This window comes from Rhinoraja longicauda, chromosome 8 (genome assembly GCF_053455715.1).
Source record: "Rhinoraja longicauda isolate Sanriku21f chromosome 8, sRhiLon1.1, whole genome shotgun sequence".
Lineage (NCBI taxonomy): Eukaryota > Metazoa > Chordata > Chondrichthyes > Rajiformes > Arhynchobatidae > Rhinoraja > Rhinoraja longicauda.
In genome coordinates, this window is record NC_135960.1 from 38,947,727 (window position 1) to 38,974,931 (window position 27,205).

The following is a 27,205-nucleotide window of genomic DNA, read 5'->3' on the forward strand; positions in this document are numbered from 1 at the left end:
CATTTGCTATATTTAAGAGGGAGTTAGATGTGGCCCTTGTGGCTAAAGGGATCAGGAGAGAAGGCAGGTACAGGTTACTGAGCTGGATGATCAGCCATGATCATATTGAATGGCGGTGCAGGCTCGAAGGGCCTACACCTGCATCTATTTTCTATGTTTCTATGATAACAGCTTGTTTGGCGTCAGCATGTTTCTAACCATGTGTATTGCTCCCTACTGCTCAGTATGTGCACTGCCCGGTGGAATGCGGTGGCCCGAGGGACGTACTGGCAGACTCCTTGGAGTAAGATGGCAGCCAGCAAGATCAAAGCAATGTTCACGTCCCAAACTTACAGGAGCTGCTGGCCGCCTGGGTCTATCCTTCCAACACTCTCCTGGCTTTGACTCGCATCCTCTCTACTTCCTCCATCCTACCCTGTCACCCTCGACATCTACGATCGCCTGCCAACAAGAGCCAGTGGCAACTCGTCATCTTAATGGAAATTGTTGTAACGGGCTGGTTTTAAATCCACAACTGCAATAGGAAAAAAATCCCTCACAGCTTCTGAAGAATCTCAGCCATCTCCCCCCCCCCCACTACATATAAGCTATACATGGGTTAAATGAGCTGCACTACTAATTAATAAAATGCATACCCTTCCCTTCAAATGCCCCCACCCCACTTTCAAATGATCAAAGTTGTAATTGTGTAACTGAATCAGCTGTTATTTATCAGTACTTTCTTCCTTCTCTTCCCCAATATAATGTTGTCATTCTCTAATTCTTATACTGTTGAATAAACACTGATGCCACTGGAAGACATTAACTCTTTGCTGGTATATTTTGTGTGACCAGTGCTTGCTTATAGATAAACAACAATTGCCTTACTGATAATGGAGAGATGAACCTCATTTCAATAAAACCTTTAAACATGACAGAGAGCAGTGTGGTTTTCTCTTCGCGTACACACCGAGTGAAGCAGCAAATTCCGCAGCACATAAATCTCAAGGCGTATCAGTCAGAACAAGTCGCTGTGAGCCCTTGGTTCAAGCTCTTGGTTTGAGGATTTTCTGGCACACTATGGCCTTAGACACAAGGACAGGCAGCATCTCTGGAGAGAAGGAATGGGTGACGTTTCAGTCGAGACCCTTCTTCAGACTGATGGATGGATATAGGTGGAAACAGGAAGATAGAGGGAGATCTGGGAAGGGGGAGGGGAAGAGAGGAACTATCTAAAGTTGGAGAAGTCGATGGCCTCAGTTGGCTAAGGATGAGGAACAGGAGAGTGAGATTAAAGGATATCACTCAGGGGAGGGGTAGAGAAAAGACCAGTTCAACCGGGGTACAAACAAGGCATCAAAATTTTTAACGCATTGCCACGCGGATTCCCATTTTCAATGTAATCGAAGATGCTTGTTTGTTAGACTGATTTATTTATTGCCTCCAGAGAACAATTTCCAACATCAATAACAGCAGCGGACACATTAAAAAAAAACACAAGTCATCAATGTGGCCCAATGAATGAGCTGATTAAATAGAGAGAGACTTCTAGTGGTGGAAAAGTCTCAGGTTGGTGTGGAACAGAGTTATACCCAGCTGATCACATGCATCAGCCACCACTTGGTCAGCCGCTGACCCTGACGGGGCAGCGATGAAATCTACTCCACTCTGCAGAAAGGAAAGAAATTAGGTAAAGTTAATGTGATCACATTATATATTTATATGAAAGATTTTCAAAAGCAGAACTGTCTAAAACTAGAGGGTATAAGTTCATAACAGATCTGAGAAAGATTTTTTCCCCCCCACTGATAGTGTGGTTGAAATCGGGAGCACAGTTCCTGAGAGGACAATAGACAATAGGTGCAGGAGTAGGCCATTCAGCCCTTCGAGCCAGCACCGCCATTCAATGCGATCATGGCTGATCACTCTCAATCAGTACCCCGTTCCTGCCTTCTCCCCATACCCCCTCACTCCGCTATCCTTAAGAGCTCTATCCAGCTCTCTTGAAAGCATCCAACGAACTGGCCTCCACTGCCTTCTGAGGCAGAGAATTCCACACCTTCACCACTCTCTGACTGAAAAAGTTTTTCCTCAGATGGTGGAGGAAGGTACAGCTACTCCTCAGCTTACGATCTGAGAAACCCATTGGAAACCGAAAGTATCGCAAGTCGAAATGCATTGAAAAAGCTCTGGGTCGCTGCCATTTGCACCATCGCAAAGTCAAACCATTGTAACCTGGGGAGTATCTGTGCTTGGTCTCATCTATATACTAAAACTCGTTTGTTTGTGATCGAACTACAGCCAAAACGGTACACAATAGCGTGACAATTTTAGGCCCACCTTACTCACCATCATTGCTTTAATGGTAATGCAAGTAGTTTTATTGAAATCGGTGTTATATTTTTTAAGTTATTCACATTTAAAAATTTTAAATCTATCTCCTAGGGAGGGAGGGGGGTGGAGAAGGAAGGGAGAATAAGGGGGTTGAGGGGGACGGAGGGGAGGGGAGAGGGAGGGAGGGGAATAGGGGGAGGGGGGGGAAGAGAGGGTTCTGCACCAATGCAGGAGAGGTTTGGGCCCAACGGGTCCACTTGGTTTAGTAAGATTTAAAAAGCACTTGAATTACCAAGGCATAGATGTCTACAGGCCAAGTGCTGGGAAATCAGATTACCTCAAATGATTGGTCTGACACAGGACAGAAGTTCCTGTTTCTATGCTCTACGACTGATCAGACACCATTGAAAGTAATTAGAGGGTGCATATTAGGATTTGCAATAAGGATTCACAGCACTCGGACATCAGGAGTTGTAAGGTAATAAAACAGAATGCACGATTAAAGGAATAAACGAATAATTGTAAGGTTGGCAGACTGACGAGTAGGATGCCATGGAAATTCATACAACGCACATTTAACGAGTTAAACAAAGGAACTGAGGATAAAGTACCCCAATTTGCTGACAAGTTACCTGGGAAAGCAAGCTGTAAGGTGGGTGCAAATCTCAAAAGGATTCATACCAGTTAAAATAAGTGGTGGGTAAGTAGAAAGCAGGGTCATTTACATTAATCCCATTATATTCTTCCCACATTTCGACCAACTCTCCTACACAATTGAAGGAATTTGTAGCAGCCATTTAATTTATCAATCCCCAAGTCTTTGAGATGTGGGAAAAAACCAGAGTATCTGGAGAAAAGTTGCAGTCACAGGGAGAATGTGCAAATTCCACACATACGTGGTTCTGCAAGGTAGCAGCTCTACCAGTTCCGCTTCTGGGCCACCCTGTGATCTTTTACCTTGAGCCACCTTCCTGCACTTGTTCCATAACCACTCTTTCATTGGTTCCAGACATTCAACTTGTGAAACCTTCCTCACATCTCTCATGCAAGTACCTTTTGTATGTTTCATTGAAACATCCTCTTCTTCTAAACAGGAGCACAGGCTTGTTCTACTTGATATCTCCTTACATAAAAACTGGGAATCTACCCAGTGGATCCTCTCTATCCATCTATCTATCTATCTCGTGCTAGAGACACCAGGACCGTACACAGCATTCCAGATAGTCTCACCAGGGTCCTATATCCTAATTGAAGCAAGATATCTCTATTATTGTACTAAAATCTCTTTGCAGTAAAGGCCAGCAAACCAAACTTGCCGTAAATTGCTTGCAGGTTAACTTTCCATAATTTCTGTATCCCCAAATACCAACATCTTTCAATCTAATTAATAACCATTTAATAACTATTCTGCATGTTATATTTTTAGATAAATACTAGGGTACCAAGAGTTCCAGCAAGCTTTACTCGTTTCTCTTCTCCACGCCGAGGTCCATCATATGGTCAACAGTGTTGCCATGGAGTCCAAGTGCACTCTTGGCTTCCCAGCTGCCAGCAAGGCTGGCCCAGACAAGTGCTTACCCGGGCGGGGCGCTGAGCCCACAATCGCAATGTGCCATCGGATGCGGGTGAAGACATCCCTCAAGTCCCACCAGAACCTTCATCCCATGAACACTCCATTCACCACCATGTGATCCTATGTTTAAAAGCAGTGGGCGATCATGACAAAACTGACCTTCTTGGCTCGTTCAATGTTGTCCCGGAAAGGAAAGAATGCATCGGAGCTGAGAGCAACACCACTCAGCCTGGAGATCCAGTTCCTGCGCTCCATCTCCGACAGCTGTTCAGGAGCCTCCTCAAACATTCCCTGCCACTTGGACAGCTCTGTGACCTGAGGGGGGCGATAAGCTGACATTAAATCATCTCTGGAAAAGCCACACGAGTGTGGGCAAAACAAGCAGCTCCTGACTGGCCAACTGGACCAGAGTGGAGACTGTCTCCACAAAGACTGCAACCATATTATAGGAAAGCAACCATGTTATAGATGGCACCATGTTGTACGAAAGATATTGTCAAGCTTGAAAGGGTTCAGAAAAGATTTACGAGGATGTTGCGGGGACTAGAGGGTGTGATCTATAGGGGGGAGGTTGAGTAGGCTGGATCTTTATTCCATGGAGCGCAGGAGGATGAGGGGAGATCTTATAGAGGTGTACAAAGTCATGAGTCTCTTGCCCACAGTAGGGGAATCAAGCACCAGAGGACATAGGTTCAAAGTGAAGGGGCAAAGATTTAAAAGGGATCTGAGGGGTAACTTTTCCAGACAAGCTGCCAGAGGAGGTAGTTAAGGATGGGACTATCCCATCATTTAAGAAGCAGTTAGACAGGTACATGGATAGATTTGAAGGGATATGGACCAAGCGCAGGCAAGTGGGACTAGTATAACTGGGACATTGTTGGCCAGTGTGGGCAAGTTGGGCCGCAGAGCCTGTTTCCACACTGTATCACTCTATGACTCTAACCAGGCTGGCTCTGCACTGGTCAAGGGGAGGCCAAAATGCATCTCTCTGTCACCATCATTGAAACCTTCCCTGTAAATTCTGGTGGTGATTTCTGAAGGAGCTTGGTCCACATAAATTGGGCTCTGTACTGCAAGAAATACATTGGCAGCAACATGCTTTGGGGCCCTCCGATCACAGGAGGAGCAATAGAAGTTACAGAGAAGCACCTAATTCACGTTATTTTCTGTGCACGTACATAAAGTGAGGCACAACAATTTGCATGTTCACACTGAAGCACCAGATCAAGGATGGAGGCTGGTTTGTATAATCAGGAGAAGCAAACAGAGACAGTACCCCCCTCTCCCCTCCCCCCCCCCCCCTCCACTTTCAGGGTATTGAAACTTCTAAAGATTCTGGAAGAGCTAGACCCCAAATAGAGCACCATGATTGTGGCATCTCTCTGTCAAGTCTACACAGGTTACCTGCAGGGATGCTGGGGTGCACCTTACCTCAATCAACCCGCCTACATACTGGTCGATGGCATTGGCGATCTCGGCTCGCTTGACACCCGCTTTGAACTTCATGGCCAGCACTCTGGGGTGGTGACGGAGCCACCAGTTATCGGTCTTGTCCCCTGCCAGTCTGGTGCAGTGAATGCGGGACTGCTGACCTGCACCTATGCCCAGGACCTGGGCAAAGCATTCAAGAGATCAGTGTGGGCCCAGGTACATAAACAAAAATGATACACAACAACCCCCACCAATTGTTTCATCCCTTCAGTCGCAAAGGAGCAGGCTTAATTTTCATGGGCAGTTTGATTCACAGCAGCATCTCATTTCTAATTCTCTACCGTCATCTACATCCCCTGGTTGGAGCTCACCCGACCTAGTCGCTCATAACTTTGGAATACAGTTGTGTGGTGGGTGCAGGGAAGCAAGAGTAGTGGAGGTGCAGAGGAATGGAGCCTGCAATCGACTGCACAGGGAACAGATTGTGGGAAGGGCTCCAGTCCTACAGAAGGCAAGAGGGAAAGTCACGGAGATCAGATAAAAGAGGGCAAATCAATACAGGTCAGGAAATCAGACATGGTGGCACAGCAGTAGAGTTGCGGCCTTACAGCACCAGAGACCCGGGTTCAACCCTGACTACGGGTGCTTGTCTGTACCGAGTTTCTACTTTCTCCCCTTGACCTGCATGGGTTTCCCCGGGAGCTCCGGTTTCCTTCCACACTCCAAATACGTACAGGTTTGTAGGTTAATTGGCTTGGTAAAATTATGAATTGTCCTTAGTGTGTGTAGAACAATGTTAATGTGTGGGGATCGCTGGTCGGCATGGACTCGGTAGGCTGAAGGATCTGTTGCCACGCTGTGTCTCTAAACTAAATGAAAAAAGAGGGGATCGAGACGAATGGAACCATGAAATTCATTGCACATCCCAGTTGTGCATCCTTGCCACTGAAGCACAGTTGGGTCTGCTTATCCCGTGGTCCAGAGGTATCAGACCCTCATCAAAGGTGGTAGATGGTTCTGACAGTAAAAGCCCCTCTGACAGCAATCTCACCACCTCACTGGCTGTCATAAACTTTTCCACAAATGTTATCACATTTAAATCTGTGACGCAAAGAGAATACTCTCTTTTATGTGCCTGGCATTGAGACGCCCTCACTAAATTCTCTCTCAACAATATTTATGCCAAAACAAAATGAGCCTCATTATATAGGTTCATCTCTCCATTGACAGCAAAGCAAATACAACACAGGAGGGATGAGGGGGTGAGACATTAATGGAGGGCACCAACAAACCGGGAATGGGAGCGGTGGGCGTTTTATGGCAGGGTGTCAGCAAACAGGGGGGCAGGGATTGATTAGTTGCTCTCACTGATAAATGCCAATGGATGTTACTGGGACCAAGCAATGCACTCGAGTCCTCGTTGCAAGGCATGCATCCTGACGGCCGCCTCTGCCCCACTGCCACAATCCCACCTGGCACCTGCTCAATGCAACACTCACCTGGCCATCCTTCGCATAACACACCGAGTTGGACTGAGTGTACTTCACCGCAATGCTGGCCACTATCAGGTCACGGATGGCAGACTCTGGCAGCTGTAGCGAGAGAGGGAGGGGAGGGTCAACACCAGTGATGTAACCAGATGTCAGTGGCCGTCCCCGCCTGTAAATTATTTCCACAAGACCCAGGGTCAAGGAACCCTGCGGCATTGGTCTGGCTGCATGACCAACTGATCTGTTAGGGGGGATACGGGAAAGAGCAGCCGTCTACTGGACAGAGCCCATGGAGATTGGCTTATCCTGCCAATGCAGCCTTCACGAGGCTTGGGCTTCAGATGTGGAATGTCCCACCAGAATGATGCCCCATCTCATCCAGGGATAGTATCCTAGCTCCCAGATTTTTCTGAATCTGTCATGGGAGCCAAAACAGAGGACAGGGAGGGTCATCTTCAGATATTAGACATTTCTTGGATGAATTAGATCATATGCAAATTATCAAAGAGGAACTGCTGGCAAGTTTAAAGAGCATTAAGGCGGATAAATCCCCTGGGCCTGACCAAGGCTTGCATTCTCAGACCTTGTGGGAAGCTAGGGAAGAAATCGCAGAAACCCTTGCAAAGATATTTGCATCATCTTTGGCACAAGTGAAGTTTCCGAAGACTGGCGGGTGGCTAATGTTCCAACATCATTTAAGATGGGCTGTCAGGGCAAACAGTAGACAGGCAGGCAGGTCAATGACCTTGTGTGACGTTGATTCTGATTGACAGGGTGATAAGGGTATTCCCCACAACCCACTGCTTTCAAAACCCACACCAATTCACCCTCTTGATTATTTAAAGCAGCATTTCAGAAACTTCCTCACAAGCATTTAGCTGGCCTGCAATCACACTCAGCTGTGGGAGCATCACCCTCTGGGCAAGATATCAAACAGAGGTTGTGTTTGCTCTCTGCATTGGGTATGCAAGGAATCCCATCAGAAGGAATGCATTCTGATCGCTTACATCCTTGGATGAGGTGACCTGGTGCTTAAACAGCGAGCGATCGATGGGTACGTTGTTCCTCTTCTGGGCCAGATGCAATCCAAATATTGTCCGGGTTTCAAACTCATCTGGTTCATATTCTGGATCCATCTAAGAAAAGAGTAGACACAAAAAGCTGGAGTAACTCTGTGGGACAGGCAGCATCTCTGGAGAGAAGGAATGGGTGACGTGTCGGGTCGAGACCATTCTTCAAAAGAGAAGTCTTTACCTCTGCGCATACTTCATTCTTACACTATCTCCTGTGCCACACCCATTAGCAATGCAACCTTAATGCCATGAATGCGCTCTGTAACGTACTTGGCCGGCATACACGCATGCCGTATGTGACCTGACATTTAGTCCCGAGGCCTGAGTCTAGGATTAATGGGCTTGCCTGGCCCAGTCAACCCCTTGGGTAGAGTTCAAGCGCAAAGATAAAAGGACAAGCAAGATCTCCCTTCCTTCAACTCATCTTCAGCAAACCCCCAACAGAGAAACAACCTATATCCACTCTAAAGCTGCACAGCGTTCTGAAGGTCAAAGAGGGGAAGCGGGATACAAACCTCCCAACATTTGATTTTACAAATTCATAATTTTGATGTGCAAAACTCAGAATTTTACCTTCCCTTCCTCCGCCCCCCCACCCACACTCCCCTCTCCCCATTCCCCCCTCCCTCGCACCCCAACCCCCCCCCCTTCACCCACCGCATCCCCTCTCAATGTCAGCGGGCCTCACGCTATGCGGCGAGGCAAGGCCAGGGGAGCCGCGGGGCCAGGCCAGGCCAGGGGAGTGGCGAGGCGAGGCCAGGGGAACGGCGGGGCGAGGCCAGGCCAGGGGAGTGGCGGGGCGAGGCCAGGGGAACGGCGGGGCGAGGCCAGGCCAGGGGAGTGGCGGGGCGAGGCCAGGCCAGGGGAACGGCGGGGCGAGGCCAGGCCAGGGGAGTGGCGGGGCGAGGCCAGGCCAGGGGAGTGGCGGGGCGAGGCCAGGCCAGGGGAGTGGCGGGGCGAGGCCAGGCCAGGGGAGTGGCGGGGCGAGGCCAGGCCAGGGGAGTGGCGGGGCGAGGCCAGGCCAGGGGAGTGGCGGGGCGAGGCCAGGCCAGGGGAGTGGCGGGGCGAGGCCAGGCCAGGGGAGTGGCGGGGCGAGGCCAGGCCAGGGGAGTGGCGGGGCGAGGCCAGGCCAGGGGAGTGGCGGGGCGAGGCCAGGCCAGGGGAGCGGCGAGGGGCAGCGTGAACGGCAAGGCATGTGTTTTAGGGAAAAATGTGAGGTGAAATAGAAATGGCGGAAATGAAATAAGCGGAAACTTTCCACCAAATTCGGAAGGGTTGGGAGGTCTGGGGATATCACATCAGAAAAGATGGGGCCAATTAATCAACATACCTGCAGAACACAGTAGTTCCCATTTTTCTTCTTGGACAAGATTTCCAAGGCCTCATCCTCATAACCGGGAGCAATGATTCCATCTGACACCTGTAATAAAGGCATGGGTAGGTTAGTTTCAGGAGACTAGCCTTGCTTTACTAAAGTACAGTTTCTTTAAAAAGGAAACCGCACTTCCCTATCCCATCATCCGTTCAAAAGACATGAACCTAAGAGCAAAATTAGGGCATTTAGTCAATAGTCTGCTCCGCTATTCAATCATGGCTGATCTATTTTTCCCTCTCAACCTCATTCCTCCGCCTTCTCTCCATAACCATTGACATGCTTACTAATCATGAACCTCTCTATCCTTCTTCAAAAACACCCATTAATTGAAATGAAGTTTCACCACCATATGGCCAAATAAATTCCTCCTCACCTCCATTCCAAAGCTACATCCTTTATTCTTAGGCTGTAATCTCTGGTCTTCGACTCTCCCACTACTGGAAGCATCCTCTCCACATCCACTCAATCCAGGCCTTTCATTATTCGGTAGGTTTCAACGAGATTCATCCAAAATCCAGTGAGTACAGGTCCAGAGCCATAAAATGCACCTCAGACATTAACCCAATCACCCCGGGACCATTCATGTAAACCACCTCTGGACCCTCTACAAGGCCAGCACATCCTACCTCAGATATGGGGCCCTAAACTGCTCATAATATTCCAAACATGATCTGACTAGCACATTATAAAGCCTCAGCATTACATCCTTGCTTCTATACTCTAGCCCTCTCGAAATGAATGCTAATAGTGCATTGTCTTCTTTACTAGTGACTCAACCCGCCAATTAACCGTTTGGGAATCTTGCACCAGCACTCCCAAGTTCCTTCTGATTTCTGAATCCTCTCTCCATTTGGAAAATAGTCCATGCTTTTATTGTTTCTACCAAGGTGCATGACCACCCATTTACAACCGCTCTATTTATGTAGCCAATCCAGCTACGTTTCAGGTCAATGGCAGCCCTGATGTTGTCAGCAGGGGCCTCAGTAATGCCTCGGGGTGTCAAGAGGAGTCAGAATTTGGCCTGGGCAGGACGGAGAACCCACAGACAAGTCACGATGCAGGATACTCCATTTTTGACCTGCTCTGGTAGTTACAATACTGACAGAGCAATGCCCATATTTGCTGTACATTTCCAAGTGCTGTGCTAAGGATTTGTATAAATGCAAATCTCTACAGATCATTTCTAATAAAGACAGCGGGGAAACCATTTTATTTTGCCTCATACTTCCCCTTCCTACCCCCATCAAGATCCACCTCAACTCTCCTTGGTTTCACCAACCACTGAGCTCCAATAAAGCACCCTCCTTCTTGACTTGCCTCTCTGGAGATTATCCGGGCTGTCTGGACATCACACACATCTGACAAGGCCACAAAGTCACCAAAGGAGGACATCCTGTCAGCACCTGCAGAGAACAAGGGTACAGTTTGGGTTGGATTTCAAACCACACCCGCATCTCACCAATGACAAGCAAGTAACGAGACTCACCAGAACAGGCAGAACTGAGCTGTCTTAAGATTTGTGAGGGGCGGTGAGCAAAAAACAAACCAAGCACGTCCGGTTGTTAAATACATTGTGCTGAAATCAGCACAGCTTTGGACACTGACAGAACTGACAAGAGCGGGCGGGGGGTGCGATGAAGGAGATAGGACAGAGGAGCTGGTGCCCCGGTCAGCAAGCAGACTGGCTGGAGCGAGGGGACAGAGGAGCTGGTGCCCCGGTCAGCAAGCAGGCTGGAGCGAGGGGACAGAGGAGCTGGTGCCCGGTCAGCAAGCAGACTGGCTGGAGCGAGGGGACAGAGGAGCTGGTGCCCGCCCGGTCAGCAAGCAGGCTGGAGCGAGGGGATGGAGCAGTTGGAGGGTCAGCAAGCAGGCTGGAGCGAGGGGATGGAGCAGTTGGAGGGTCAGCAAGCAGGCTGGAGCGAGGGGACAGAGGAGCTGGTGCCCGGTCAGCAAGCAGACTGGCTGGAGCGAGGGGATGGAGCAGTTGGAGGGTTCAGCAAGCAGACTGGAGCGAGGGGATGGAGCAGTTGGAGGGTTCAGCTAACAATTTGCTGAACAGATTGATGGGACAGAGGAGCTGGTGCCCCGGTCAGCAAGCAGACTGGCTGGAGCGAGGGGATGGAGCAGTTGGAGGGTCAGCAAGCAGACTGGAGCGAGGGGATGGAGCAGTTGGAGGGTTCAGCTAACAATTTGCGGAATTAAATAGTCGATGACGTTGAGGAGAAAGTGTTTATATTTTATTTGGTGAACTGCGACAAAGTAAAGGGAAAAAATCCCAAAGCACATAGAAGGGACAGTTAAAGCTCGGTAGTGAAAGCAACAGGCTGTGGAAGTGCCGACTATGACGGTTAAAATGGCATGACTGGCTATTCCTTGCTGGTTCGTATTTTAAGGGACATGGATTCGGCCACAATTAACCTGAACTGTGGGACAGCCTCAAGGATTGACTTCGGTAGCTCTAGTTGCCATCATTTTTCCACAAACAAGCCCCATTTTTCTTTGTTCCCAGTTCATTTTGTGGCAGACTGGAGGACATGTACTGACCTCTGGCTCTGGCATATGCTGTGGCTAAAGGAGTGAGATCGCTGTACTTGTCATGGACCATGCAGACCGTGGCTTCCTCCTCTGTCAGCGGCACCCCAACAGCTGCACCTAGTGGCAAAACAACAACACTACAACTAAGAACAGAATGTACCCCACCACCTTCCCCATAAGGGCTTGCAATTTTACAATCAATAACAAAAATGAAAATGCACATTAAAAAACATACACTCACAGCCAATATACAGGCTGGTGTGAAATGTCTAAACAAGTTAACCTGCACAATTGATTATTATAATTCCTTCTCTGTACAGTTTGCAACAATTATTTCACTGATACAGTTTGAGGAGGAAGCAGAGCTGACACTTCTCCTGGCTTAGGATGGCCAGAATCAGGCAGTCATTCTTAAAGATAACGGATAGCTCTGGGTGAAGAACATTTCTTCACCCAGAGGGTGGTGGATTTTTGAGATTCTCTACCCAGATCCCTGCAGAACTCCACTGGTCACAGCCTCAACTTTGTAATACCGCCACATCCTTAGAAACATAGAAAATAGGTGCAGGAGTAGGCCATTCGGCCCTTCGAGCCTGCACCACCATTCAATATGATCATGGCTGATCATCCAGCTCAGTAACCTGTACCTGCCTTCTCTCCATACCCCCTGATCCCTTTAGCAAAAAGGGCCACATCTAACTCCCTCTTAAATATAGCCAATGAACTGGCCTCGACTACCTTCTGTGGCAGAGAATTCCACAGACTCACCACTCTCTGTGTGAAGAAATGTTTTCTCATCTCGGTCCTAAAAGACTTCCCCCTTATCCTTAAGCTATGACCCCTGGTTCTGGACTCCCCCAACATCGGGAACAATTTTCCCGCATCTAGCCTCTCCAACCCCTTAAGAATTTTATATGTTTCTATAAGATCCCCCCTCAGTCTTCTAAATTCCAGCGAGTACAATCCTAGTCTATCCAGTCTTCTATCAGTAAACCAGTTCTGAGTCCATACAATCGACTCTCTTTTAATCCCATGCATTTTAATCTTCTGGATCAGCCTACCATGGGGAACCAGTATGCCGTACTAAAATCCATGTACACAATGTCCTACCCTACACCTTCGTCACCTCCTCACAAAACGCGATCAAGTTGGTAAAACACAACATCCTTATCCCTCCTCAACCCATCTGCCCGTGTCAAGACTTTCAGGTCTTTGTGCTCTTGAACAATTTCCATGGCCCTACCATTTGCTTGGTTTGTTTTAACAAAATGCATCACATACTTTTGAGATAAAATTCCATCTGCCATTTCTTGGCCTACCTTCTCTAGTTGATTCTGACTGTCCATGATACCCCCAATTCTGGTGTCATCCGATCCTTTACTAACCATGTTAACTGTTAATACATATAACAAATAGACTGGATTGAGGCGGCACACCTCTGGTGACAGGCGTCCATTCAGAAAAATAACCTTCCACCTTCACCCTCTAACTCATTCCACCAAGCAGATCCACCAATCCCTTTCCTATCCAGCTCACTCTGGATCCCATGTGATCTAACGTTCAGGAAACAAACCTACCAAGCATGACCTTGTAAAAGGCCTTGCTGAAGACCAAGTGGCTGGTTTACTGTCCAACTCTCATCAATCCTCTTGATGACCTCTTTAAAAGCTTATCAAATTTGAGACATGATGTCACGCGCACAAGGTAATCAAGACATGGGGTTAGTCCAGGAAATTGGCGTAAAAGTACCAAGTAACATATCAGCAAAGAGGCAAGAGGACCCAAATAGCCCATTTCTTATGGCGAGCTTGGAACATGGTGTCATAAAGCGCGGAAACCGGAACTTTGGCCCAACTCATCCATGGCGATCAAGATGCCCCATCTGAGCTAATCCCGTTTGCCCTCATTTGGTCCATATCCCTCTAAACCTTTCTTATCCATGTACCTGCCCAAGAGTCTTTTAAATGATGTTATTGTACCTGCCTCAACTACTTTCTCTGGCAGCTCATTCCATACACACGCCAACCTGAGTGGAAAAGGTTGCCCCCTCAGGATCCTATTAAATCTTTCCCCCCTTACTTTAAACCCATGTTTTCTGATTCTTGATTCCCCTACCCTGGGTAAAATATTCTATGCATTCACTCTATCTATTCCCCTCATTATTTTGTGCACCTCTATAAGATCTCACCTTAGCCCCCTTAACTACAAGGAATAAAGTCCTCTTACCCAATCTCTCCCTACATTCAGACCCAAGAGCTGCCAACATTCTCTACACTCTTTCCAGATTAATGACATTCTTCCTAAGCAAAGATACTAAAAGAGCAAGATAGACCACTCGACCTAAAAACCGTAGTATTTCATGGCGCCATTTTAGTAGGCAGAAACATTTAAAAAGAAAAATAACAGAATACTGTGAATTGATAGACGAGATATATTCTGCATTTTAATGGTATCATCACATATACTGTTCCTCCAAAACACTGATTACACTGCGAGAGGCAGAGCGAACGGCAGGTTTTGCCTACTAAAATGGCGGCCATTACGCTCCTTTGCGCACTACACTTCAGTATAGGGGGGTGGGTTGGAATTCTCTCCGCGGCATGGAACTCCCAAAGTCGGCATCTTCTGACTAGAGACCGCGGGCCTCACGATGTTATAGCGCACAGGCCCCGCGGTTGGAGCTTCGATCCCCGGCAAAGGGATCGCAAGCTCCGCGATGGTAAGTCCGCAGGCTCTGTGTAGCTGGAGCTCCGAGCATCTCCAGGAAAGGCTGCCAACTCTACGATGTTAGGCCACAGTACGGACGGAGATATGATACGGAGAAAAAAAATCGCATCTCCGTCGAGGTAAGAGATTGGGAAGAAAGTTCCCCCCCCCGCCACATAAAACAAAACAAAGAAACACTAAAACGTACTTTTTAACATACTAAAAATAACCAAAAAAGTAGGGACAGACACTGTTGGCAAGGCAGCCATTGCTGGTGGCGCCACCTGCCATTCCAAGCAGCCAACCAAGCAGAACCTTATCAAAGGTCCTTCTGAGGTCCATATAGATAACATCTATGGTTTTACACACATCAATCTTCTTGGTTATTTCTTGAAAAGTCTAATCTGCTCTGAGAAGCATCATTGAAAGAATCAAGCTTCACAGAGAGAAAGGGTTAAAATATTTTTTAAAATAACATCAGTGACTGGATTAAGAAACAGACTGACAAGAGCATTTTTTGGAATATTACAATCTCAAGAAAACTGTTACAAGAACTATTTGAGCTCCCTATCCAAACTGGAAGTTTACTGCCAGTTTAATTACTACATCACGAGCATGAAATGCAGAGCAGCTAGAGGAACTCAGTGGGTCAGAGAGCATCTGTAGGGTAAAGAATAGCGAGCCCCTTCATCTAGACTGCTCCCCTGGATGAATGGTCTTGACACGATCGCTCGACTGTCCATTTCCCTCCACAGATGCTGCCTGATGCTGAGTTCCTCCAGCTGTACTTTTTTTTGCTAGATGACAACACCTGCTATTCCACTAATTATGAGCCCAAATTTCCTACAGTTGAGCAATGAATTAATGTCAAAGGTCAGCAAGACCTGACAAGTAACAAGGAGGATGAGAGGGGATCTTATCGAAACATATAAGATTATTAAGGGGTTGGACACGTTAGAGGCAGGAAACATGTTCCCAATGTTGGGGGAGTCCAGAACCAGGGGCCACAGTTTAAGAATAAGGGGTTCGCCATTTAGAACGGAGACGAGGAAAAACTTTTTCAGTTGTAAATCTGTGGAATTCACTGCCTCAGAAGGCAGTGGAGGTCAATTCTCTGAATGCATTCAAGAGAGAGCTAAATAGAGCTTTTATGGATAGCGGAGTCAGGGGGTATGGGGAGAAGGCAGGAACGGGGCACTGATTGTGAATGATCAGCCATGATCACATTGAATGGTGGTGCTGGCTCGAAGGGCTGAATGGCCTACTCCTGCACCTATTGTCTACTGAGTTGACCATTAAGATGGCTTTTCTATGAAGAAACAGCAGTTCTGCAAATTCTGGAGATGCACAAGCCAAGATTTAATAGATGTGGATGTTAGTAATGGGCCAGATATCTGGCCCTTTCACATGTGTAAACATCCAGCGATACGCACTTTAAATCGACCATTTGCAGTACTCAAGTGTATGAGGTACCAAGGAACCACAGTCCTTACCTGCAGGGCTGACATGTTTGAAGGAGGTGGCAGCAGGGAGACCCAGGGCCTGCTTCAGTTCTCTTACCAGCTGCCAGGCATTCAGAGCATCACACAGATTGATGAAGCCAGGTGATCCATTCAGAACTGTCAGGGGAGGGGGATATAATGAGGGTCAAAGACAGGTAGCACTTCCACAGGCTCCCCTAAAACAATAACCAATTGATAGGTTTATTCATTGAAAGAAACAGCATGGAAACTGGTTCTATGGCCCACCAAGTTCACACCCACCAACAATCACACTATTATCCCACGTTCACATCCACTCCCTAGTCACTTGGGTCAATTAAGAGAGGTCCACATAGGGAAAACATCCAAACTCCACACAGAAATCAGCTGAGGCCAGGATCAAGCCAGGACTCTGGTGCTGTGAGGCAGCAGGCCCACCAGCAGTGCCTCTGTGCTGCCCTAGGCGTGGGTCAAGGGTAACGGTAGATTGTGTGTCCCAGCCTCACCTGGCCTTGAGTAGGTAACCCAGGCTGACAGGCCAAGGACTCGTACAACAGAGGTCCCAGATTTTGCTAAAGATTCTAATCCGTCCTGATCACACTAGAGTAATATTTCAAAGATCATCAAGTTGAAGGTGTAGAGCTATGGGCTCTCTTGCCCAATATTTATATTTGTCCTAAAGTACAGAAAAAGATGCTTTGACCCATTGAGTCCATATCAACCCCCCTTTATGCTCATCTCATTATATTCTCAACTCCTAGCAGAATCCGCCACTCACCTACACACGGGCAATTTACAGCAACTGATCTACGTTTTTGGGGTGTGTTGGGAAACCAGAGCACCTGGAGGAAACCAATGCAGTTACAAGGAGAGCATTCGGACTCCACACAGAAAGTACCTGAAGGAGAGAATTGCAAGGTGGCAGCTCGACTGGCTGAAGCATGTTCTGCCCTCTGTTTGTTGTGGTGCATGGGATCATGGTCTGCACACATAAACTGCCGCTTTTCCAACATCACAATAGTCACTATACCTCAGAAGTCCCAAAACAATTTGGGACATTCGAGGTCATGAAAAGGCACCGCATAAACTAACTTTGTCCAACATGCTCAAAGCAGGTGCTATCTACCCACCCTACCCCTTCCCAGCTGCACAAAACTCTTTAGATTCTGGAGTAGTTCCTGAGGACTGGAGGGTAGCTGATGTAATCCCACTTTTTAAAAAGGGAGGGAAGAGAGAAAACAGGGAATTATAGACCAGTTAGCCTAACATCGGTAGAGGGGAAAATGCTAGAGTCAGTTATTAAAGATGTGATAGCATTACATTTGGAAAGTGGAGAAATCATCGGACAAAGTCAGCATGGATTTACCAAAGGCAAATCATGTCTGACGAATCTTATAGAATTTTTCGAGGATGTAACTAGTAGAGTGGATAAGGGAGAACCAGTCGATGTGTTATATCTGGACTTTCAGAAGGCCTTCGACAAGGTCCCACATAGGAGATTGGTGTACAAACTTAAAGCACACGGTATTGAGGGTTCAGTGTTGAGGTGGATAGAAAATTGGTTGGCGGACAGGAAGCAAAGAGTAGGAATAAACGGGTCCTTTTCGGAATGGCAGGCAGTGACTAGTGGGGTACCGCAAGGCTCAGTGCTGGGACCCCAGTTATTTACAGTGTATATTAATGATTTGGACGAGGGAATTGAATGCAACATCTCTAAGTTTGCGGATGACACGAAGCTGGGTGGCAGTGTTAGCTGCGAGGAGGATGCTAGGAGGCTGCAGAGTGACTTGGATAGATTAGGCGAGTGGGCAAATGCATGGCAGATGCAATATAATGTGGATAAATGTGAGGTTATCCACTTTGGCGGCAAGAACAGGAAAGGGAAAGCAGAGTATTACCTGAATGGTGACCAATTGGGAGAAGGGGAGATGCAACGTGACCTGGGTGTCATGGTGCACCAGTCATTGAAAGCAAGCATGCAGGAGCCGCAGGCAGTGAAGAAAGCGAATGGTATGTTGGCATTCATAGCAGAGGATTTGAGTTTAGGAGCAGGGAGGTTCTGCTGCAGTTGTACAGGGCCTTGGTGAGACCGCACCTGGAGTATTGTGTGCAGTTTTGGTCTCCTAACCTGAGGAAAGACGTTCTTGCCTTAGAGGGAGTACAGAGAAGGTTCACCAGATTGATCCCTGGGATGGCGGGACTTACATATGAGGAAAGACTAGATAGACTGGGCTTGTACTCGCTGGAATTTAGAAGACTGAGGGGGGATCTTATAGAAACATATAAAATTCTTAAGGGGTTGGAGAGGCTAGATGCGGGAAAATTGTTCCCGATGTTGGGGGTGTCCAGAACCAGGGGTCACAGCTTAAGGATAAGGGGGAAGTCTTTTAGGACCGAGATGAGAAAACATTTCTTCACACAGAGTGGTGAGTCTGTGGAATTCTCTGCCACAGAAGGTAGTTGAGGCCAGTTCATTGGCTATATTTAAGAGGGAGTTAGATGTGGCCCTTTTTGCTAAAGGGATCAGGGGGTATGGAGAGAAGGCAGGTACAGGCTACTGAGCTGGATGATCAGCCATGATCATATTGAATGGCGGTGCAGGCTCGAAGGGCCGAATGGCCTACTCCTGCACCTATTTTCTATGTTTCTATGTTTCTATGATTCACCTTTGAACGGAAGTTTGGGCCTCAACGTGTAGACCTGGGCAGGAGTCTGGTGCGGATTCATCCCGTATCTCAGCTGCAGCTGGGACTCTCCCTGGCTGCATTCCTTCCGGAGGTAATCAGAAATCGCTGCATCATACTGGGCTGTGTGGGTAAACGCCTAGAGAGAGAACACAGCAGAGTGAAAGCCACCATACTTTTGGCTACAGTAAAGTGCAGCTAGTCAATGCAGATCAAAACGGACCGAAACGCTCAGCGGATTTAAAGTTAAATTAAAACGTTGTGGTGGCCTGGCGGAGGCCAGAGAAAAGGCAAGACGCCAGGCAGTGTTTAATAGATTCTTTATTAGGCTGTGAGCTGGTGCCCACAGTGTAGTTCTCCAAGGGATGATCCACGCCTTCCCTTGGTCTGGCTTTTAACTCCTTTCACCTGTCCGTCACGTAACGAGGGGGCTGACCCGAGGAGTGGCCTGATCCGCCACAGGACCCCCCCCAAGAACCGGAGGTACAAAACGGACAGGCGGGCGCACGAGGCGACCAGCCCGGGTGCGCACCATGACCGGCGCAGGGACCGGCGACTGAACGACAGGTGGAGGGGTCGTAGCAGACACTGGAGGGGGTAGCTTGGACGGGGGGCGACCGCGCGGGCGGGGCTGTGCAACCGGCACCGGCCGATCAATGTCCACGTGTGCCGGCTTCAGCCGTGCGATCGAAACAGTCTCTCTGCGACCCCCCATGTCCAGAACGAATGTGGCCGAGCCGTGTTGTAGGACCCGGAAGGGGCCCTCGTACGGCCGCTGGAGAAGTGATCGGTGTGCGTCCCTGCGCAGGAACACAAACTGGCAGTCCTCCAGAGCGGCAGGGACGTGTGGCTGGAATGTCCCATGACGTGATGTGGGCACAGGTGCCAGCCTGCCCACCGTCTGCCGAAGACGTTGCAGGGCGTCAGAAGGCTGCTCCACTCGACCGTGCGCTGGTGGGATGAACTCCCCGGGAACCGTCAAGGGGGCCCCGTACACCAACTCGGCGGAGGAGGAGGCCAAGTCCTCCTTGGGTGCGGTGCGGATCCCCAGCAAAACCCACGGCAGGGCGTCCACCCAGTCTGGGCCCGTGAGCCGAGCCTTCAGGGCAGCTTTCAGCTGGCGGTGAAAGCGTTCCACCAACCCGTTCGACTGTGGATGGTACGCCGTAGTGTGGTGTAGGCTGACACCCAAGAGCCTTGCCATGGCCGACCACAGTTCCGAAGTGAACTGTGGCCCCCGATCGGATGTGATGTCCAGTGGCACCCCGAACCGGGCGATCCAGTGCGCCGCCAAGGCCCGCGCGCAGGTGGCCGTCGAGGTGTCTGCCAGCGGAATGGCCTCCGGCCACCGCGTGAAGCGATCTACCACAGTGAAGAGGTGGGTCATGCCCCGGGACGGCGGCAGCGGCCCCACGATGTCTACATGAATGTGGTCGAAGCGCTGCCGAGGGACACGAAACTCTTGCAGAGGCGCACGCACGTGTCGCTGGATTTTTGAAGTTTGGCACGGGATGCAGGTACGTGCCCAGTGTGCGACCTGCTTACGCAGCCCGTGCCACATGAAACGGGAGGATACAAGGGCCACCGTCGCCCGAATGGAGGGGTGAGACAGCTCGTGGAGCACCTCGAATACCCTGAGACGCCAGACGACAGGGACGATGGGCCGCGGCAGGCCAGTGGAGGTGTCGCACAACAGTGTTGTATCCCCGGGGCCACAGACAATGTCCTCCAGCTGCAGGCCGGACACGGCTGTACGATAGGCAGCCATCTCCTCGTCCCCCAGCTGTGCGGCTGCTAGGGCGGAATAGTCGATCCCCCCGGCCATTTGTAGGACGGCGTGGATCGCGGGTCTAGACAGGGCGTCGGCCACCCTGTTGTTTTTTCCCTCCACGAACCGAATTGAGGTGGTATATTCCGACACATAAGCCAATTGTCTCTGTTGCCGCGCAGACCACGGATCCGAAACCTTGGCGAACGCAAATGTGAGTGGCTTGTGGTCTGTGAACGCGGTAAAGGGTCTCCCTTCTAGGAAGTACCGAAAGTGGCGTACCGCGAGGTAGAGGGCGAGGAGCTCCCGGTCGAACGCGCTGTAATGCCGTTGGGCCCCGCTGAGGTGCCTGATTTCGCCGCGGGGGTCGTCCTGAAACGGGGTCGACGGCGGCTCCAGCTTGCTGTTGGCCTTCCGACGCCGCGGAAAAGACGGCTAGGGCTGCCAGGTCCTCCCGACGGGACATCCAAATTTGGTCAGCGCGCTCGCCCAGCCGCTGCGTGTCGGTGAAGGGGTCCTCTGCGAGCTGAGAACGGAGGTCGACGGGGAGCTGCCGCAGGTAGGCCTGCTTGAATAAGAAACAGGGCGGGTGGTTGCCCATAAGGGCGAGCATGTCCTCCAGAAGGGCCGACGGCCGTCGGTCCCCGAGCCCCCCCTGGCTCATAACGCGAGTTGCCCTCTCGGCGTCGCTGAGGCCGAACCTCCTGATAAGGAGGTCTTTCAGGCCCTTATATTTGTCATCCGCGGGGGGGTCATTAAGGTAGGGCTTTACTCGCCTTGCTGTCGCCTGGTCCAGGGCGCCGACGACGTAAAAGTACTTCGTCAAGTCGACGGTTACCCCTCGCACAGCAAACTGTGCCTCTGCCTGCTGAAACCAGACCTCAGGCTCTTCGGTCCACAGGGTCGGGAGTTTGAGGGAGACGGCCTCGAGGTCGGCAGGGCCGGGTTGCGCGAGGGCGGCAGGACCGGGTTGTCCATTGTTCGACATCACTACGTGTGATGTCCGTCGAGGTCACCAATGTGGTGGCCTGGCGGAGGCCAGAGAAAAGGCAAGACGCCAGGCAGTGTTTAATAGATTCTTTATTAGGCTGTGAGCTGGTGCCCACAGTGTAGTTCTCCAAGGGATGATCCACGCCTTCCCTTGGTCTGGCTTTTAACTCCTTTCACCTGTCCGTCACGTAACGAGGGGGCTGACCCGAGGAGTGGCCTGATCCGCCACAACGTCAACAATGTCGAGGAGTAGGGATGATAGTGGAGATCCCTTCAATGCACTGTCATTATTCAGGGGAGCATACGTTGACCATAACCCCGGGCTGCAATAAACCTTAGATTCCCAGCAGAGCGACAGCGAGGCAATAGTGCAAGAAAAACCCCACAAGCCCTGTTCAGACTTCCATCATGGGGAAACAGATGACATCAACGAGAAGACTATTGACCACACCAGTTTGCACAAGTCAGCTCTCAACGCACCCCCACTGAAAGACCGACAAAACCTGGTGTGTGCCTGTCAACCAAGGGCCACAATCAAATGGCATGAGCTTGGGCCCCAGAAATAGGGCACTTGCCAGTAAGCTGGAGCTGGGACGGAGCACAGTAAGAGGGGAAGAAATAACTCTAGGCCCCACCCAACCCCCTTCCCCCTTGAGGAGTGAAGTATCAAAAGTCACTGTCAATTTAGTAAGAATACCTTCAATGCCAAGGCTCTCCGGGTCTCTGCACAAGTGTCCTTCTGTTCAGAGGCCTCCATTTCCTGGGTAACGGTCATGTAGTCAGCAGGATCACACACTATGGTCACACGGGCCTGGTTCTTTGCTGCCGCTCGTAACAGGGTTACACCACCTTTGGGAAGACAGAGGGCACACGCAACATAAACATTACACATGCCCAACACAGTCAGTGCAATGGGAAGGGTCACCCTTGCCATCTATCACCTGACTCTCTGAAACTCAACCGAATGCATGCTGCATTGTCGGACATGCTGGGCAACTTTAATTCCCAGAAACGGGTGGCCTCGGGTCAGGAAATGTATTAAAAAAATCTCAAATCCAAGCACAGCTCGCCAAGAATCCCCTCTCCCATCTGACTAATGTGGCACAAAACAATCAACCTTCAACAAGAAGTGGAATCTCTATTTAATTATTGCAGTGAGGTCACCTGCTTCAGATACTTCTACAGGTTGAAGCATGCCCAATGATTCTTCCCAGGACCCAGCCAAGGGGAGTTGAGGAACATAAGGACAGGGGCAGTCTATTCAGCCTCTCCTGCCTACTCCACCATTCAACAGGATCTTTCACCTCAGCACCGCTTTTAAAAATTAAACCACATCCCTTCATTCCCTTATTATCTGCGGCTGAGATTCCATGGGCCTTGAATAAAGAATCCCAGTGAAGCACCATCCACTTTGTAAATACATTTCTTCCAAAAATTCTCCCCTGAATGATTGACCCTTTATTTTGAGATAGTGACACCCTCCACCCCTCCACAAATGTTCCAGTCACCCAAGCCACAGGGATCATTATTTACCCTTTCAGGACCTGCGAGAACTATTTACATTTCAATTAGATTTTTCTTATCTCAAGATAGTTATTGGCTCCACACAGACAAAGACTGCACATGCTGGAATCTGTAGCAAAACACAAACCGCTAGAGGAACTCAGCAAACCAATCAGCATCTGTGGAGAGAAATAACAATTGGGCCTTCCTCTGGACTTGACCCGAAAAGTCAACTGTCAATTTCCCTCCACAGATGCTGCCTGACCCCAGAGTTCTTCCAGCGGTTTTGTTTTTTAATTACAGTTACCAGTTTAGTTTTCTTAAATGTTTTACTGTAGAGCAAATTTCCTCCCAGGAATCAATCTAGCAAATCTTTTGCTGCACCCCCTCCATCCATCAGGCATACCCTTCCTCAGATAGAAAGATACGCTATGTTCAAAATATTGTGTCTGCATAAGTAGAGTTAGGATCGCTACCCTTGAACTCAAATCCTTTTGTAATAAAGATCAACAAAATGTTATGCATCCCAGCCACTTGCTCAACTCGTCTGTTAACCTTCCTTTCCATGCTGCTAGTGAGGCGGGAGCCCTTCTGCCAGGCCTCTCCAAAACACCCATCTAGGGGGCTTGAGAGGGTGGATGGGGGGGAATAATGGTTCCCCTAGCCAAATGCCCAGAGCCAGTGTCACAAAAATAAAATAAGACAACCCATTCACCTCCCCACTCACCCACCAATAACATAGCTGACTGCATTTTCAAAGAGATATAAAAGAGATTCCCTCCTGGCTGGCAATTATTGAGTCAGCATCATTAAAGCAGATTATATGGACATTTATTCTGTACCAATTGGGTGTATTATTTCCAATGTTTCAACATTGATGCAAAATGCTCTTGGATCCTGGGGTCCATAGAAATGAAATTATTTTCTTACGAGGAGGGGCGCAGATATAGCAAGTTAAAGAAATTTCAAAGCTGCTTCTTTCCAAATAAATTAAACTCAAGTTAAAAACGCACCAATGTCGATTTGCTCCACAGCCTCCGCCAGGGTCACATCTGGAGTGGAGACAGTTTTCACAAACGGGTACAGGTTACAAACCACAACTCTGAGGGAGGGAAACACAAAGACAGAAGTGAAAGCCAAGTGGAGCCACACATGGCGCCCATCAGCTGTTGACAGCTCTGGAGTACAGATGGCATAATAGGCAGGTTTGGACCAAGCATGAAATGTTTACGGTACCTTTCCTACCAATGTTTCACACTGGCACCCAACACAGAGGAGAGAGGAAACTGGGACGGTTTAACCTCTCATCTGAAGGCTAAATGGCAAAATGCAGGATTCATGTAAATGAGTGTTTATGGTCGGGTTAAGGGCTGTTTCTGTGCTGTATTGCTGTAAGATTAAGACTGGTCAGTGAAGGGATGAGGACGCTGGCCTTATCAGAAAGTCTTCACTCTGGCTCATAAAACCGCCTCATCCCACATCCTAAACTCCCTCAATACTGCACCCAGCAATTGTTGCTCAACTATCTGTACTGAGACTTACATCTGATGATCAACAACAAATGGTGAAGAACCTCCCTTAGTTTCGCCTGTTCTACATCTAGATTATGGATAATTTACAGCAGCTATCAAAACAACCAGCATGTCTTCACGATGAGAGGAAACCAATGCGCAGATATCACCAGAGGTAAAGATCAAACCCAGGTTGCTGGAATTGAGAGATAGTAGCACTGATTCCCAGAGTTCCCAGATTTCTTTTTTAGGATATCTGGAGCCTTGATGTCAAAGTTACACCTTTAAAGATGCGTGACCCAACTGCTCCCTGATGCTCACTGCTTTGGGACTTTAGCAGGCCCCTGTACAGGCACGTGATCCCTTCCCCAATGGATTAGCGAGGAGGATGCTGAAGCAAAATGGAGAAAGAGGAGAGTAAAAAAGAAGCACTGAATTTCCCAGTAAATTCAGAGGGACAAAGTGAAGGGGAGAAAAAAAAGTCTGCATTGGTAGGATTGCAAAATGCCAAACTTTTGGGAAACCTCTTGAACCCTGAACTCCGCGCAATGTATAGAAACTTAAACCTTATCACGCTTGTGCTCATTAACCAGAGTGAAGACTTTCTGATACGGCTAGTGTCCACATTGCTTCACTGACCAGTCGTAATCTTACAGCAATACAGCACAGAAACAGCCTATAACCTGACCATAAACACTCATATACACAAATCCCACACTTTGCCATTTTTTGCTATCCCAACATTCCCATCAATTCCCTCCAGATTGCACCAGTCATCTACACACGAGTGGCAATTTAGTGTCCAATTAACCTACCGACCCACACACCATCACAATGTGGGAGGAAACTGGGGAACCCAGAGGAAACCCAAACAGTCACAGCAGGAATGTGGAAACTCCACTCCAAAGGCACTCGTGGTCAAGACTGAACACAAGACTCCAGACTGCATGTCAGTGGGTCTAATGGCTGCAGCACTCTGCTGCCTGGAGTCAGCCCTAGGCCAGTTTGCAGCTTTTGAACCTCGGGTTCAAAAGGATGCCAGTTCATTCCACGCTGACATCTCAGTTTGTATAAAGAGCTGTGCTATTAGAGGTACTGGATGGGACTGTACATTGAAGTGTCTCTCTATACCCTGCTGGCTCAATATTAATGATTTCAGACACTTCCCCACCCACCCCGCTAACCACTAAAATGCAGGCATTCCTAATCACTTGACCAACGAGTGGGAAACTGCTGTTCACAGGCATTTGCTGGAACAATTTAACTACATTTCACAGGTAAGTGTGCTTTGGAACCCCCTTCACTTTGAGTGAATGGATGGAAGAATTCTGAAGTAAAAGCAAGTTTCTGAAATTCCATACCCACTAAATTCCTTTCGCCCACTTTTGCAAGCAAAATTTGCCAAATTAGGATTTGCTGCCAAAAATCTACGCCAGGAACAGAAACTCATGAATTTCATCTGTGTGCTCACACATCAAAAAGAAATCAAACGGAAGCTGGACACTGAAACAGAAACTGCTGGAAACTCATAGGTCAGGCAGCGTCCGTGGAAAGAGAGATATCAGCCCAAAGACTCTTTGCCAAGGCGAGCTGCACATGGTTCACGTGACCCTTGGCTTAGCTGGGAAGACAGCTCAGGCTGTGAAGTGCTGGAGGATTAAAGCTTACTCAGTCACTGCCACCATTCAAAAACGGTGACGACAGGCGACAGATGTCAACAGAATACACCAGAGCCTTAATTGACAAACCTGAGTTATTTTTAAAAATATGGTCTCCATTTATTGAATTTTTAGAAAAGTAAATGGGTTTGGCACAGGACTAAAATAAAAATTTTAAATTAAAAGTTGAAACTTGAGTTAGGGGTTGGATGTACATCCAACCCCTAACTCAAGTTTCAACTTTTAATTTTAAATTTTGTGGTTATTGTCTCCCGGATCTACTCCCTTTAATTTTTATAGTTATATCTTTTTTTTAATCCTCTTATTCTCTCTTCCCAATAGTTTATAGTTTTTTAAAAAAATTTATTTTCTCTCTTTAAAAATTTTAAAATTGAAGCTATGTAAGAACTCTGTAACAAATGTGTCTTTTATTTCTATTTGTACATATGCTTTTCAAAAAAAAAAAGGGGAAAAAAAGAAGAAAAAAAAGAATCCACCAGAGCAGAGAATTCAAGCAGGATTTTCCTTTCATACATCAATTTGCAGGTCTACAGTCTGCAGAACATGGAACTTTTCTCCTGGACAATTCACGTGTTCTTCTTCATGACTCAGTGTGGGCGGGCACTCTCACCAGAGTCACGGGCTTAAGGTCGTATTCAAAACAACATCCGCACTCCAGGCACTGATGGAGCGCTGCACTGTCAGAGGGGACACCTTTCCCGCGAGGGATTAAAATCCAGTTCGGCACCTCAGCATGGCTCTGCTCTCAGGTCCCCGCCCGGGCAGGCAGATGACAGAAGGAGCGGCAAGGAATGACCCCAACCGTGACTGTTTCTGAAAGGAAGGGACACAGTCAACCTCGTGCCAGCATCAGCACTGGAAGTGGATGGGTTTGTGGGCAGCTGGAAGACATAAACCTCTCCCCCACCACCCACACTCTTCCTGTATCACAGCCTCACCACCGTTACCTTTAGCATATGACTGTGACACACACCCTCAAGCAGAGTATCTCCATCACACAAACATCTCACCTTATCAAGCTGAAGCCAAGTTTCGCAACCTCAGACTTGTCTTCTGGAATGTTCTGGGCCAAAATACCTGAACACAGAAACAC

The 27,205-nt window shown here is 48.6% G+C and overlaps 2 protein-coding genes across 4 annotated transcripts in view; one reads left to right on the forward strand and one right to left on the reverse strand.

The window, feature by feature from the left end:
• The window catches only part of LOC144595870 (fibronectin-like), a 114,421-nt gene extending 113,511 nt beyond the window's left edge, over nucleotides 1–910 (forward strand). For all 3 annotated transcript variants that reach the window (XM_078403679.1, XM_078403677.1, XM_078403678.1), the window contains one exon: nucleotides 225–910. In XM_078403679.1, the coding sequence (XP_078259805.1) occupies nucleotides 225–287 (63 nt within the window). In that variant the 3' untranslated portion in view covers nucleotides 288–910. The remainder of the gene's footprint in view (nucleotides 1–224) is intronic.
• Nucleotides 911–1,401: 491 nt separating this feature from the next.
• The window catches only part of atic (5-aminoimidazole-4-carboxamide ribonucleotide formyltransferase/IMP cyclohydrolase), a 33,291-nt gene continuing 7,487 nt past the window's right edge, over nucleotides 1,402–27,205 (reverse strand). The window contains exons 4-16 of the mRNA XM_078404476.1: nucleotides 27,123–27,189; nucleotides 23,936–24,024; nucleotides 22,117–22,268; nucleotides 18,644–18,800; nucleotides 15,990–16,115; nucleotides 11,800–11,907; nucleotides 10,573–10,658; nucleotides 9,211–9,300; nucleotides 7,815–7,943; nucleotides 6,817–6,909; nucleotides 5,318–5,497; nucleotides 4,046–4,201; nucleotides 1,402–1,647 (exon numbers count right to left, since the gene is read on the reverse strand). Coding sequence (XP_078260602.1) covers nucleotides 1,528–1,647; nucleotides 4,046–4,201; nucleotides 5,318–5,497; nucleotides 6,817–6,909; nucleotides 7,815–7,943; nucleotides 9,211–9,300; nucleotides 10,573–10,658; nucleotides 11,800–11,907; nucleotides 15,990–16,115; nucleotides 18,644–18,800; nucleotides 22,117–22,268; nucleotides 23,936–24,024; nucleotides 27,123–27,189 — 1,553 coding nt within the window. The 3' untranslated portion in view covers nucleotides 1,402–1,527. The remainder of the gene's footprint in view (nucleotides 1,648–4,045; nucleotides 4,202–5,317; nucleotides 5,498–6,816; nucleotides 6,910–7,814; nucleotides 7,944–9,210; nucleotides 9,301–10,572; nucleotides 10,659–11,799; nucleotides 11,908–15,989; nucleotides 16,116–18,643; nucleotides 18,801–22,116; nucleotides 22,269–23,935; nucleotides 24,025–27,122; nucleotides 27,190–27,205) is intronic.